General features: G+C 39.5%; 1 protein-coding gene across 4 annotated transcripts in view; it reads left to right on the forward strand.

Moving 5' to 3' along the window:
• Nucleotides 1–15,694, forward strand: part of rxraa (retinoid X receptor, alpha a) — a 103,613-nt gene that overhangs the window by 66,546 nt on the left and 21,373 nt on the right. For all 4 annotated transcript variants that reach the window (XM_063478837.1, XM_063478838.1, XM_065471556.1 and 1 more), the window contains exons 4-5: nt 10,993–11,143; nt 14,709–14,888. In XM_063478837.1, the coding sequence (XP_063334907.1) occupies nt 10,993–11,143; nt 14,709–14,888 (331 nt within the window). The remainder of the gene's footprint in view (nt 1–10,992; nt 11,144–14,708; nt 14,889–15,694) is intronic.

Genomic DNA, 15,694 nt, shown 5'->3' on the forward strand with positions numbered 1-15,694 from the left:
AGTCTCACATCCTCAGAAAAAAGCTAACCACATGTAAAGAGAGAGACAGTCCTTTATCATCAGCCAGTTCTTACATCTTGAACAACAGTACTTCCCCTTCAGCTCTGTCCCGAGCATCCAGACACAATGACATACTGCGGTTATGTTTTTTCTCCTTTTTTTTTCTCCATTGAGAACTTTTTCTGTGTGAAGAGGACCATGCATTGTCAGCAAACATACTATACATAAAAGATATTGTGTGTTATTTGAAATGCATACTTTGTCTTTTATTTCGTGGTTTTGCCAGGGTTGTCAACTCATATTTTCTGGAGTTCTATGAAGGGAGCATATAGCATATAGCATATAGCTCAAAAGATGTCTTGCAACCTGCAAGACATCTTTTGAGCTATATGCTCTGGGTGTGTTGCCAGACTGTAGTCGTGCTTCTTAGTATCAAACTCATCAGTGGTTATGTCTGTAGGCTTGAACTTACTGAGAAGACAGACCGTCCCTCGATCACAGACACCGCAACTACCCAAACACATGGAAGGGATTATAGGCAGTGGTTGGAACACAGTTCACACTTGCAGTGACAATGAGGAGAATTGTCTGGCTGTTGGGAAAAAGGGGTTCTTTATCATAGAACCATGGCTGGCTACCATTTTCCAGACCCAGTCTGTACCCCTCTGGATTCTGTCCTCCCACTGAAACCTCGCGGCAAATCCTAAACCAACAACAGACCAGTGTCTCACAGTAAGGCTTTCAAAATACATATTAAGCTCGACTGTTTCTGGACTCAAAAACACAAATGTGAAAAAGGTGTAAATGTTTTACAAGAAATGGAACACGCGTTTAATAAATTATAAATGAGCGGTGGCTGTGATGTCATGTGCCACTTTTCAGCGTTTGTGTTGCTAGGAGCCCGAAACACAGCACATTCAAGTGAAGGAGAGAGGTGGACCTTAGCCCCTTTCTCTGTGGGAGTAATAAAGGTCCCTTCCACTGCTGTGGTCTTTGATGGACTTTGCATGACATCATGGCTCCATGGCTGTAGAAAAGAACTGTGTGTAAGGTCTTAGGGGAGCAATCAAGGCTCTCTAACGCCAATCAAAGCTTAGATGTGTTAAGGAAAACTTTGAAACCAATTTAGCGCTCACTTTTTCCCATAGCACTATAAAGGTAAAGATGCAGTGCATTTCTGACGGAATTAAAGCAAATGATTAATGCATTGTGTTGATGGGGAGAATGCAGATTTTATAGAAAATAGTTTGACAAAGAGTTACGTTAAAGCCCCTCTCCTTTGTTTGCTTTTTATTAGTGATCTTATTTTTCTTATTTTTTTCCATTACTTTTTTATTTTACAAGCCTTCAATAGCTGATGGATTGTGTGATAAAGCTTGGGCCTTTGTGTGTTCTGCTTGTGTCGGGCCACATAGGAGTTGGGCCATTTAGGAGGTAGGCGCTATAAGGGATTGAAATGCTAGCGTTAGGCTTACGTTTCACGGTGCAGCCTCATAGTGCAGGCTCTAGACATTGTCGTTTGAATGCCTTGAGGGCACACTTTTATTTTAAAGCTTGAAATAATCCCTTCAGGGCTTTAATTGCATCTGCTGGTGTGATATTACAGCAACTCAATGCAGCCTGTGGACAGACATGTACACTGTGGTATGTCTGTGAAGTGTAATGACACTTACTGTATGACTAATTCTACTTTTGTCACTGCCCAGACGCCTGTAAAACTTGAAGTCATGCACAGATATTAGTCATTTTATATTTATACACTCTTTACAGTCCTATAATAAATTCTTTTCTTCAGCATCCATAACTAAAAATGAAAGATGTGTTACACAAAGAAGGCAAGGCTGACATTTTCTATGAAAAGAGTGTTGAAACAGATTAGTTTAATCTTGCAAATGTCAGATGTTCAGTATCAAACCTCATTCTGGCAGAATTGGTGTTGATCATCCAACATCTTGTTTAGGATTAGGGAACTAATCAGTCGGAAACAGTCATCAATAAAGTACTTGTTTACTTGTTGTCGGCCATGGAAAGTAAAAGGGAATCCAGTTGCCTGACACTAATACTATTACCCAAGTAAAAGACTCATCATTTAAAAGCAGTTGGATTTGTCATCACATTATCCGCCAAACGGTGGAAAATGGAAATATAACTAAATGACTTGCAAAACACTGCTAAATTCATTGGTGGTTTTACACTGAAATGGTCTTTAAATTGCTGCCAGATTATGCGTTATTTGATGAAAGACATATAATTTTGTTCATTTTTATGGTGCACAGCAGGAAACACCTAAAAAGCTACGCTGATAATGTAATCACTAGAGCATATGTCTGTGAAGGTTCTCAGTCATCCAGGTCATCGTAGTCTAAGGAGCTTGGAAAGAAAAGCGTCTGGACTTCTTTAAGTTGCTTGAAGACGTTTCACCTCTCATCCGAGAAGCTTCTTCAGTTCTAAGTTCTTTCTACCCCTTAGAACTGAAGAAGCTTCTCGGATGAGAGGTGAAACGTCTTCAAGCAACATAAAGAAGTCCAGACGCTTTTCTTTCCAAGCTCCTTAGACTAATCACTAGAGCATTAATCTCTGGACTGGTGCCTGTCTTGAAACCAAAAATATGTCTTTATCCATCTCGAAGTGAAATGTAAGATAGTGACCCATCTTTACAACAAAGAGGACATGCCAGTGTACAGTTTTTGAAATAGTTTCTCACAGAGAGTGTGATATGGGAATACTGAATGGCAGACAACTCAAGTGCAAGTGCAGCACATTATTCATACATTTTCTGTAGAAATGCATCAGTTGCAATTTTCTTGCCAGATTTTGATTTCCAAAGTCTGACCTGCTGACTAGATTAGAAAAAAAATCCAAAATACATTCAAACTTGTCATTTTAATATTGAAACAAAGAAAACAGCTCAAATAAATCAAAAGACTTTGTAGTCACCTACGTTTATTTACATTGCTATCAAAATGAGGAAATAGGAAATGCTACATTGTTAGATTATTGGCATTCGCAGTTTACATAATTCAATTGTTGTGTTTAATTTTTTGTCTTTTGCACGGCATATTTCCATCTAGCACAGAAATTGCAGTTGTTGTGACATATTTTCCTATATTTAGTTACATTTCTGGACAAGTGCATGTCACGCTATGGCGGATTAGCACAGAATCTTATATATCTGAGATTAATCAGCCCATCACAGCCTGTCAAATACATATGATTCTAGTTGCTGGGTGATCATTTAGTGCATCTCTAATTTTCAATAGTCAGGCAGTATTACAGCATGTAGCTCATTTTATCAGTTAGAAATACATGTTTATTCAAAGGTTGCAAAAACAGTGGGGGTTTTTTGTTTTTGTTTTCTTCGTTGTTGTTTTTTTTCCCTTGGAATAACACAATTTTATCATTGGCCATTATAAATGTATATATGCAGAGTATTTGCATTCTAGGTCACACACTAATCAAAAAATAATAATTCAAGTTTTATGCTGCATATATCTTCTGAATTTCATGCAAACTCAATCAAATTGATTATTAATTAAAATAATTATTGAAACTAAATTCTCGTGGCTCTGATTAAAACATCGTTGGGTGGCACCAACAATTTCTCTATGCAGGAAACACCCTGGCCAGAACGTCACACTTACACATGCAGATGGAGACAAAATGATAATGCACGCTTGTGCTTGCATGTAACTCCAGAAATTCATATATCCACATAGACACATAGATCCACTCATGCCGTGAACCCACCCCTGTATGTGCAAAAACTCCAATAGATTCCAAAAACACTTAGACAAAATACATGCCCAGCAGTGCCATTCTGAGGTGAGACAACAGCTGAAAGTTACTGTGTGTATTCCAGCTTCACTGCTGCAAGGCTCACTGCTTCCACAGCACTGATAGGCTTAATATCCTCTTTTTTTCACTGCAACAAAAGTTTCTGTCAAAACACTCACACACACACACACACACACACACACACACAAGCTGGGAGTGCTTGCGATGATTCATTTTATCTGCTATGGCACAGCATGGGGCGAGTGTTAGAAACCTCCAAGCTGTCTGGAATAATGTCTGCTTCTGCTAAATTCTACTGGGAGAGAGTAGGGAGAGCGTTTTAATAGAGCTTAGTGACAATAATCACGGAGCTATTTTACAAAAAGACATACTTAGGAAGGATTTATATTTTGTAACCAAAGGCTTTATTAATGGTTGATAAATAATGTATGTATTCACTTAATAAGCTATTAAAATACATAAATTATGGCCACGTTGTGATCCCATGTGTAAGTGAGGGATCCTTTTTTTTATTTTTCATTGATTCCTTTCATTCGCTGAGACTTTTGAGGGAGACTTAATTATTCACTGTTATGCTAAAAGCCTCCATAAATACAAGGTTTCCACGTGCAATCACCAAGGCTTCAGCTAAGTAAGCAGTTCAAAAAATAGTGACATTATTGTTTCCTGTTATAACTTTTTGTTCTTTTTGAAATAGGCCAATGCAGTGACTATGTAGGTGTGAATATAATGGTAACACGGTGCTTTTTAATTACTGTGTATTTAGAAAGCTTAATGTAAGTACAATGTAAGTACACATTATGTACTGCAGTCTTTAGAAGCATAAAGTATACGGACATTTTTCCATTACATAGGCCAAAAAATGTCTTTTTGACAGTAATTCTGAGAGTGCTGGATGTAATCATGATGGTCATACAGTGCATACTGTAATAGCTAGAATTTGCCTTTCCTTCCTGTTTCCTCATCCTGAGCATGACTCATGTAATTTGCTGTTACATGACAGGACCTATTCGCAGAGGATCCCAGAGTTCCTCCACAAATAACTGCATGAACTGTGCTGTGCATGTGTCCGTTGATTAGTTTTTGTTATGTGAGCTGTGTGTGTTCAAAAAAGGTGTCTTTAAGATCTCTCATAAGTTATCTAACTGTGACTAAAGCCCACAGGCTACAGAAGAGGGGTCCATCACCACATCCTCCCTGTGTGAAACCTGATACCCCGTCTCTGTTGATGCATGTCAAGATAACGCTCACACACACAACACAGTGATGAGAGGAAAGTTCTCACTCATTCCACCCATGCTTTGCACGAGTCCAAAGATAAGTGTTCTTTTAGAAGGAAGTGATGGTCACAATGTGTCAGAGGTGAAAGGGGACTCGGGGTTATCATTAGGCTAGATCATTACCTGATCCCCTGTCCTCACCTCTCAGTCGACAGCTGGTTAGCCTTCATCTTGTGTCAACAGCAGATTTGTATCAGGTCCACTCACACTTCCTTGCTTTTACATTGTAGCTGCAGATAGTTTCAGTTTCATGCCTTAAAGCAGAAATAAATTAAAGTTACAAAAATTAATAATTCTTAAGCAAAGCACAGTAGAGGGAGCGAAACAAGTGTCAGGAGTGTGATCGGAAACAGTGGGTTGTGAAGTAGAACATTCAGTTCCTGGTCATGTTGTGCCGCTCTTTAATGGAAAACCTTATGAAGAAATTCTATAAGGGCGTTTTTGAAAAGACCCAGTGAAGATAACTTTCTCTGTATTAACAAAGGTGCCCTTGAACAGCAAAGTAACTGAAGTTCCACATGAGGATTGTGCATTAAGGAGTGGTGCACGAAGATTTGATGTCTCCTTTTGAAGTATCTTTACGAGCAAACTCTGTGCTCTGACTCTCTGAATCGAGCTAAGCTCATCTTAAGCACAGGCCTCTACTGTCTCTACTCTTCTTTCTCTTTTGTCCTGTGTTCGCTCAGGGGCCGCTCCTTTCTTTAGATTTCCACCGCCATGTATTGTCATAGAATATTAATAGTTCACAGGGGCTGTTCAGCTGCCAAGAATATTCTGTTATTTCTGTTAAAATGAATTATGAGTAATGTGAGCTGCACTAATACACTTTTTTTCCCTTCATCGTTATTTTGTTGAACTATTGTTTTTTTTGTTTATGGTTTCAATAATAAAATATTATAATTTATTGTATTGTCATTTATCTTTTTGTAGTATATTTATTTTTTGAGATATCTTCACTGGTTCATGATTGGATTTTTTGTACTTTGTAACTAGAGTATAAATTAGTGTAATAAAGGCCTTGATGTACTGTTTTTGGCTGCTGTCACATAGTAAAAATTTGGTTTTGCTTAAAAATGAACTGATTGCAGTTTTATTGGCCAATTCCAATTTTTATTTTCAAAATAAAATGAATTATTAAACTACAATTTGTACTGATTTATGTAACAAAGCAAATGTCAGGTGCTTAAATCATTTTCCAGTGCGTTTATTCCTTTAACAGATAACAGGGCAGGTGCTTCATTGTCAAATCTTTTCTATTTCTCACTTGTTTCCATAAATTTCTGCTTTCATCCTTTGTTCTTACCACATACTTTGCTGGCTTGTGTCTCACTTTGAGCTCTGGATAGCTTTAGTTTTAGCCACTTTTCCTTTGTAGTTTCTTTAAAATGCACAGGGGATGATCGGGTATGTGGTTTGTTGGTTTGAGCGTTTTTGTGGTGGTGTACCATAGTTTACTTTGGGTTAACTTCCACACTAACATGATAGTGTGTGGCTATAAGCGTGTGTGTGTGTGTGTGTGTGTGAGAGATTTACCTGCACCATTGTGTGCATGTTTTGCACCCACAAAATGGACCAGTTCATAAGTGTCCATACTGGAGGCTAACTGGTCAGAAATCGTCCCGTGTTGGTCCCCGGTCAGTCGATTGGTGCACCTCTAGTTTTTTTTTTCTTCATTGTAATGAACCACACATATCTGTTGCTATCATGACCCAACATTTAAAAAAAACACTTGTTTGGCATAATGCGTCATAGTGTTTTTGTAATTCCAAACCAAAGTAACACGTATAAATAACTTTTTATGCGCTGTTTTTTATATATTTCCATGCAGCCGCTGATACTTTCTGTCACTTTTCCATTCATATTTGTAGAACTATTAATTCATCACCTTTAGCCTAATGTTTGAATGTTACAGCAGAATGCTGGAGCCAGCAGGTGGCACAGAACATATAATCATGCATATCAGTTCAGTGCAGAATCTGACACCCTCAAACAGACACAGACCCCCACTGTACTGGATGTATCATTGGAATGCCCTCCACAACATGTTATGTAACACCCGCAGAGAGAAAAAAAAAAAGTGTAATTTAGTTAGAGCATTTCAGGTCTCTTTTGTTTTGTACATTGTTCTGCAGGGAATCGTGTGTTACGTTAAAAAGTCTTGGATTTTAAATGACCCTCCTCTGTTTTAAGCTTTCTTGTCCTTAAAGTGTCTCTTCGGTGTCTAAGGAGAGGCTTGTCAGTGGGGTTTCCCAGAGCTGTACACACAACTGGCATACCTCCCTGCAATGGTTCACATGTGTGTGTGTTGTAAGGGCGGGTGCATATATTCTATTTCCAGAACTAGTCCTGAGCCACTTTAATCTCCCTGCCTTGTCTCCATTGCCATGGGCAGAAGGAAAAGAAAAGCCCCCCCGTAGCCTGCCCACCCCACTGTTGGGGAGCAGTGTTGCTGAGATTGAGTTGCAGGTTCACTGAAAATAGATTGTAAGAGGGAAGAATCTTTTCTGTCAGGGAGATAGAGGGTTTGATAGAGACAGTCTCAGTCAAGAAGACAGCTCTGTTAGTGCTGCACTCCAGGGGAAAGGACTAGACTCAGGCGTTTAACTGAGGTAAGACCTCATGATGTGGGTTTGTGCATGCATGTGGATAAACTTGCATAGATGTGGGTGTGTTCACATGCTGCCAAAGTGATGCAGGTATATCCCTGTACCCTCTTTGTCCTGCAAATTTGAGGCTATATCCAAACTAATGTCTTTTCTATTTAATTTTTTTTCTCACACTTACCACTAGCATCAACACTAGGTCTTTGTTTTAGGACCCCTTAAACCATGGTGTTCCACAGACTGTGTGACAGGCCCCCTGGTGGGGCATTGAACCACAGTGGGGAGTTGGGTTTTTGGCTTGCTTGGATAACCAGGGGAACGATATGAAAAGAAGTTCATCTGAATGAATATCATCTAATGATGGAAAACAAACGGGATGTTTTTCTTTTAAATGCAGTTTTGAAGATATTTATTTTAGTAAGATTCTGCATGGATTGGTGGGGCTGGCGTTGCAAACTTTTTTGGGGGGAGGGAGGTATTTGAAAGTTTGATAAGCTCTACTATAAGTAGATACACAATGAACACTGACATTTTTTTAGCTTGAAAACCAGATGCAAAAATTATACCAACTTTTTCTGGCTGATTGCATCTTGTAAGCCACTGCATATCCTTCATTGATTCGTCACGCTCCTATCACGTGGCTTTATACTGGAAGAAAACAATGACATCAGCTTTGACTCCCAGGAGTTGATTCAGATATTGAATTGCATGCATTGCTGACCTTTAGTGTCCCTTGAAATTCTGCATTGTATTGTGTTTTTCTACAATGTTTCCTTTTTAACCTTTATTTGATGTCTAAAGTACTATAGGAAGCTGTGCAGGATGGTAACCTTTTTTTCTCCAACTGAGGCTGTCTGTGTATGCCTCTGTATGTGTGTGTTTGTTTGTGTGCATACAGTGTGAAGCTCAGACCAGTGGTGAGTGCCAGGGTGTAAACTAAACATTTCCTTATGGTGAAAGGGGGTTTAGCCTTTTTAACTCACTCATCCCTCCCTCCCAAGTTAATCCATCATTCACACAGCCAAACATTCTAACTTATGTAAGCTATAATTTTGAAATTCAACTCAGTTCCCCAAGTTCCCATGACACCCCATATGTCATGCTGAATTCTCTGGAAATATGTGTAAAATGATGCAGGAGACATCTAGTATTTCCTATTTGATGTGATGGCAAATCACCATGGGCTTGAATATTTCTCTCAATGGAAGCATGGTGTATTGTAGCTTCCAGCAATATGTATGTATTTGGCACAGCTAACATTTTTTTTCAGCATTAAAGAGGGATCAGATTTTAGGGTGTGTAAGCTTTTGAAGGTGAAATGCCACAGTGGCTTGTATACAGTTTGTGTGCAGTGCAGGTAGTATCTTGGCCATGTGTACTTGCAATTTGAGTATGTAGTTATTTACATATTTACATATAAGCTGCATATAAAAGTCTTTTTGCATGCATGTCTTATCTGCCTTATCTTTATGATACATGATCTGTAAAAATACATAGTAAAATAAAAATAAATTAAACTGATATATTGTCCATGGTTCTAGAGGAGCTTTGTTCCTTGACTTTATTATCTTATGAAACATGCTGATGAGTTCAAATATGGGAACTCTGGACTGGAGGGTTGTTGGAGCTTGACCCTTCACTAAAAGTCAGTATATCTCAGCTACAGCTCCTTTGATTTTCAGCCCGTCTGTTTCTTTTACGTTTTCAGTATGATTTTACTTTTAACAATATGTGTATCAAAAGTCCATTTGGTGCTCACCGAGACACACGTGTGTATCCAGTAAATGTGAGTTTGCAAAAAATCACTTAAAACATTTCTTTTCTTTTTTTTTCCTGAAAGTTTTTAAGTCTACCACCTTTACTTGTGTACTCTGAATAAAAACAGAATAATACCCATTTTTATTTCAAGGCATTTTTAGCTAATATCCTAATTAGTTTCATGTATAATCTAAGTGATATTTCTATGAACTGTAGCAATGTAAACCTGAGATTCTGTAATTCCCAGTTATAAAGATATTACACAGCTACAACTGTAGTTGTGTAACCACTTACCAACATGCATATAAACTCAGTGGCTGTTTGGTTTATGTCCTGTGCGTCTAATAAAGGGCATTGTTTGCCCTGATGTATACTTTTCTATGTTCTTCCATTATGCTCCTAATGTACTTTTGTCAGATGAGTGTAAACACGGCTTAGGGTGTGTTTTAGAGTGACAAAATATGTTAGCCTTGTCATTATAAGATGTAAATGGCTTTTCTGTCATTCCTAATCCCAGCAGATATAGACAGGGTTTCTCTGCAACAGTATGAACTTAATTTTAACTCAGAAAGTGTTTGTGCTGTAAGACATTTCTCATGTGTGGTAACTTAATAAAAACACATCTGGCTCTGCTCTGCCAATAGTGTTCTGTCTCTCATCCCTCTGTTATGAATGTGCCTGTGGAGAATCTACTTGTCTGACTATATGCAGTTTTCCTTCCCCCTTTCTTACCCCCATGTAAAATTACTGTGGTTTTAGCACAGTCAATCAGACTAGCGCTTTTACTTTTTTTCATGAAGTCATTTTTTTCCCACTAATAGTTGGCTTGTTTCTGTTCCATCCAGTATATTTAGTGGATAATTTATATATTTCCCCTTAACGTTTATCTCCTCTGGAAACAGCGTGTAGCTTGTTATAATAATTAGCCTCCCCCTTGCTTTTCACTTTCAGCAGAAAGCAAAGAGGGGTCATTTTTGAATGAATTTTATCAAAGCTCCTTCAGAGAGCGAGGCACGGGCAACTATTGAAGTTAGACTTAGAGCTGCAGTTGCGCTGCTGCTAAAACAAATGCTGTCTCTTTATTCTGCTGTACTGTTCAATTTTGCAGTAGAGTTATGCTAGCGCTGAACATTTTGGAGCCAGCAGGGCTTGTTGAGAGCATGAATAAAAGAGTTCCTGGGGTTGAGTGGTGCAGGATCCTGCTGCGCCAGATTTAGATCTGAAAACGAGGGGAACAGGAGGGAGGAGAGAGAAAGGGAGAAATGACAGAGGAAAAAAGAGGTGTTGCTAGGGCTGCTGACCATCTATATTACGCATCAGTAGTCTTAATATGCCTTTTGTCTGGCAAAAGGCATATTTCAGATTGTTCAGTACTCCCTGAGTGACATGACTCCAGTTTCATGTAATGTCCTTATTGTGTATAATCTTCTTGGCGAATTTGACCTTAAGCTTATGTAATTTATTTGACGGTGCTTGTGCGATGTTTTGATGTTTTGAGTTTAGCGGGCTGCATTGTGACTTGTCGGCGTGTGTGTTTCTGTGTGTTGATGTTCCAGCTGAACTCTCCAATGAACTCTGTCAGCAGTACGGAGGACATAAAGCCTCCACTGGGCCTCAACGGCGTGATGAAGGTGCCTGCCCAGCCCTCGAGCACAGCTCTGTCACTCACCAAACACATCTGCGCCATCTGCGGTGACCGCTCCTCAGGTGAGTGACATCAGACTGTGATGACTGTCTGCATCAAAATAATTCAATGTCAGAATTGACCTTGTCAGAAATCTTTTTGAAAACCGGTAATGGCTAAGGTTATTTTCACTGGAGAATACTGTTTTTAAAGGTAGGTATGCGAAGGGGGAAAATCAAAACACAGGAACTGGAAACTTTCACAGAGCACATCTGTGCAGTGAACAGCAACACCAAGTTCACTTGGGAGGATGTCAGTGGAAATGGATGGGGCTTCTTGGACTACACATTTTAGAGAGAAGCTTCAAATTGGAGTATATGGGTTTATAAGAGCCCTACACCTCTGGGATAAGAAGGGGTTTACAAGAGTAGAGGGGAACAAGAACCAGAAACACACAAGAGAAGACCCTGAAATATGTAGTTACTCAAAATAGGCCTTCTGATGTCTGCCCCCAACTGGGTGCAGTCACGTCCAACTGGATGCAGTCATATTAATGAATAGGCAGGCAATGCTAACTGTAGGACTGTGTTGATGCCGACAAGAGTAACTAATGGCAAAAACAAATGCGTAGTTTGCTCTCTGTGTCACAGTCGAAGTATGTCTGAATAAAGCAATGGGGTCAATGGGGAAACCAAAATTAACTTGTGTCTGAATGATCGGAATGCCATTGTTCATCAACGGATTGATGAACAATGAATGTTGCATCTCCTGCATCTAAAAATTTTAACAGCTGCTTCAACAGTGTGCAGCAGACACAATGGAGTCACCTCTACACTACAGTATTTAAAATTCTGGGAAGTTCCCACTAATCATTTAGAACTCCAGGTGAGAGGTGAAACGTCTCCAAGTAAGTCCATTTAGCACTGCTTAGCACTTAGGTGATTATTTGAACATGTTCACAAATCACTTCCCAATCAGAAATTTCTAAGAATTTTATGCAGTTTTCTAAAAGATTGTAGGGAGACTTGATATGGGATGGATTATTTAAAAAAAAATCAAAACAGCTTAGACGGCATAACATTGCACTGTTTCCAATTAAAATAAAACAGGACTACACAGCATCTTGCCCAAGCCTGGGCTCTAACCACATGGAGAAACCTCCGGAGAAGATCCACACATGAACTTCGGTCAGAAAACGGCCCCACAGTGTGCTCTGGCAGAACTACATACTGCAGCTTGTTGCAGTGGGAGAGCTTCCTGGAAAGACAACAGTCGTCAGAATTCTTTAAAAATCTGGGCTAAATGACAGGGAAGCCAGAAAAAAGCCACTCCTGAAGAAAAGCATGTGAGGGCAGCAGCAAAAAAGCACATGAAAGGAACCTAAATCATGTGGCAAAAGATCATCTTGATTGGATGAAACCAAACCTTGAATCGCTTTTTTACTGAAACAAGAAAGCGCTATGTCTGAAGGCGACCATGCGCAACTCATCATTCATCCCTACTGTGAAGCAGTCAGTACAATGAATAGTGGGACAAGTAGAGGCAGATTTTGGAGTTTCCTTATTTTCATTTCAACACAGTTAAAGTTCAGACACTGGCAAATTATATTCAGATAGAGATACAACATATATTCTACGGTGTGTTCAGGAGAAACAATGTGGTTTTTGTCTTTATCGTGGAACACTGGACAAGCTGCTTATCCTCTTCGGGATATTCGAGGGTGCATGGGAGTTTGCCCAACCAGAGCGTGTTTAGTGGATTTGGAAGAGGTATTCGATCGCATGTCTTGGGGCATCTCTTGGGGAGTGTCATGGGAGTATGGGATCTCTAGGATATCCTATAGTATTTTAGACATCTGGCCATGTGGCCCCTGTAAAACCATTGTCAAAGCTTTCTTCACATTGCTAGCATTAAGTCAGACTCATGCCTGAATGGACGTGGAATCTGCTAGTGTTACTCTTTGTGACAGTGTTACCTGGTCATAATTTTTGCAGATGATGTGGTTCTTTTGGCCTCATCGGGCAGTGACCTCCAGGTCGCACTAGGGTGATGCAGGACTTTTAAGTTTTTCAGAGTCTTGTTCATGAGTAAGTACAGAGTGGAGCAGGAAACTGAGAAAGGGATTGGTGTAGCAGCTAGAGCCTTGCAGATGTTTTAGCTATTGTTTTGTGGTGAAGAGAGAGCTGAGTTGATTTACTATGTAGATTTAAGTTGATCTATGTTCCTACCCTCATCTGTGGCACAAAGTGGCAGAAATTAGGGTATACCAGCCACTCCTCCACTTGAAAAAGAGCCAGTTAAGGTGTTTTGAGACTGTGGCTAGGATATGTCTGAAGTAAGAGTTTCAGGAGGAAGTCCTGGGAAAGACCTGGGACTAGACAAATTACATTTCTCGGCTATCTTGGAAATGCCTTGGAGTCTCCCTAGAAGAGCAGAGACAGGGACCAGGAAGAAGGAGGCCTGGATGTCTCTCCTTAGACTCCTGGCCCCTTGACCCAAACATGGATAAGCAGTAATGGACGGATGGATGGAGAGATAGATGGGTGGGTGGTCGTTTAAGGCTATTTTTTGATTAGTCTCTGAAAGATTGTAACGATAACAATATAGCAAAGTCAATATAACGTGTTACAAGAAAAGGCATAAAATTCCATTTAAGTCTGGAACCCTTAATATTTCTGTAATCTTTTTTGTCCCAAATCAAACTTTCTCACGTAGCACTTTAGGTTGCACAATAAATAAAGATTGTAAATAACCTTTTTGGCTTCTCAAAGAACAATAGCTTGCTCCAGAGTTTTCTTAAACATCGGCTATCATTTGGCCAACTTCTAGCTTAACCACCTGAACCACAAGAACATTAACCCTGGGTGAACAGATAACCACGGGTTATCCGAGGAAATGACTCTCACAGCACTCATCTTTGTAGAGTTGTCTTAAATCTCTTTTTTTCCCACACTGCCAACAAATAACCATGTGTTTAAATTTTTTCTGGGGATAACCATGAAAAGTTTGTAGCCTCTGGATAAAGGTGGATATCTAATTCATTGAACAGTTTTACTGTCATCCTGCGTCATTGGTGCTGTGTGCACCCAAGGGGGAAAATCAAAACAATGTTTAATAGCAAGTCATGCTTCATTTAGCTGTGCTCGGGGGCTTTATTTATCTTCTCTGGTGGTCTGACCCAGCAGAGAGCTAACAAAGAAACAGTTTGATCAACACTGGAGAAACCAAATGGACTCCATCCGTCATAAATAACAAAAAAGAGCTGTTAGAAACAGGGTCAGACAACACCATATTAGAATGCCCCCCCTCACATATTCCCTTTAGTGAGCCTCTCTTTTCCTTTTCCTTCATCACCAAAGGGTTAGTAGAAGGGTCTGTGATCATAATTTTTATTTTGTTCTTTCAAAGTGTTTCCTGTGTATTTGTTTGTGTTATTGTAACCACAGAATGGTAAATAACATGTTAATGAAATCACAGTAAATTCCGTGAATGTGTTGTAGTTGGTAAGGTCATAGGTGTGTACTAATGAAGAAGCAGCAAAACAGCCAACTCAGCAAATTCCATGTGTACTGTGTCACCTTATGTTTCCAAAAAAAAAGATCAAAAACTAACATTAAGCAAAAACAATCTCTTTTCCCTTTTCCTCAGGTAAACACTATGGAGTCTACAGCTGCGAGGGCTGCAAAGGTTTCTTCAAAAGGACTGTCCGCAAAGACCTGACCTACACCTGTCGTGACAACAAAGACTGTGTCATTGATAAACGCCAGAGGAACCGCTGTCAGTACTGTCGCTACCAGAAGTGTTTAGCCATGGGCATGAAGAGAGAAGGTACAGCACATACCGTTGAGGATAATGTCTCACTTTCCTATTTCCTTATCTTTATTAATCTTCTTTTTAAAAGGCTCAATTTTGGGGAAGTGAGTACATTCAGAAGTCCATATGATATGTATTTTTGGCATTTCTGTGAGTAGAAATATACTGAATTTTGAGATTCCAGAATTTTGGGGTATTCTGAATTTGGTTTGCACTCAAACTGCTGGTGCGTTTGACACTGGTGAACAAACAGTATTGGAGTCATTACTTGAAATGAAAGTGCAGTACATAACTGTTGCTTTATTCAATATATCAGTTTCACATTACTCATCAGTAATGTCTTAACAGTATAGTTAACGATATAACTTAAGCTACACCAAAACAAATCCCTATTCTAATAAGGACACGCATACGATCTTTCTTTCAGTATTTATGTATGAACACAAAGCTGAAAAAACAAAGCAAAGTTGAAAAACAGCCCAAAGACACTTCAAAGCAATTGCCACAGCGATTCTACTTTAATTCTATAATGCACAGGCTGAAAAGGAAGCTGCAGCGCTGCAAGCGTGACTGCTCATCACTGCCTTTGTTACCTGTTGAAGTTCAGGGCCTGGCTGCTGGGCTGGGGTCAGCACACATATCTGGGCTCTAGCTTTGCGTTAGCATGCTGGTTGTGCAGATTTTTGCAAAGAGCTGAAGTTATGTTAGTAGTACAAAGCTATTGTTTCTTTCCTGAATGCAGTAATGTCCATCTCCACTCATCAAAAGCTGAAGACCACTTCACCATTTTTCTGCTTCTAGCACACAAACTGAAATGATCT

This window comes from Pelmatolapia mariae, linkage group LG7 (genome assembly GCF_036321145.2).
Source record: "Pelmatolapia mariae isolate MD_Pm_ZW linkage group LG7, Pm_UMD_F_2, whole genome shotgun sequence".
Classification (NCBI taxonomy): domain Eukaryota; kingdom Metazoa; phylum Chordata; class Actinopteri; order Cichliformes; family Cichlidae; genus Pelmatolapia; species Pelmatolapia mariae.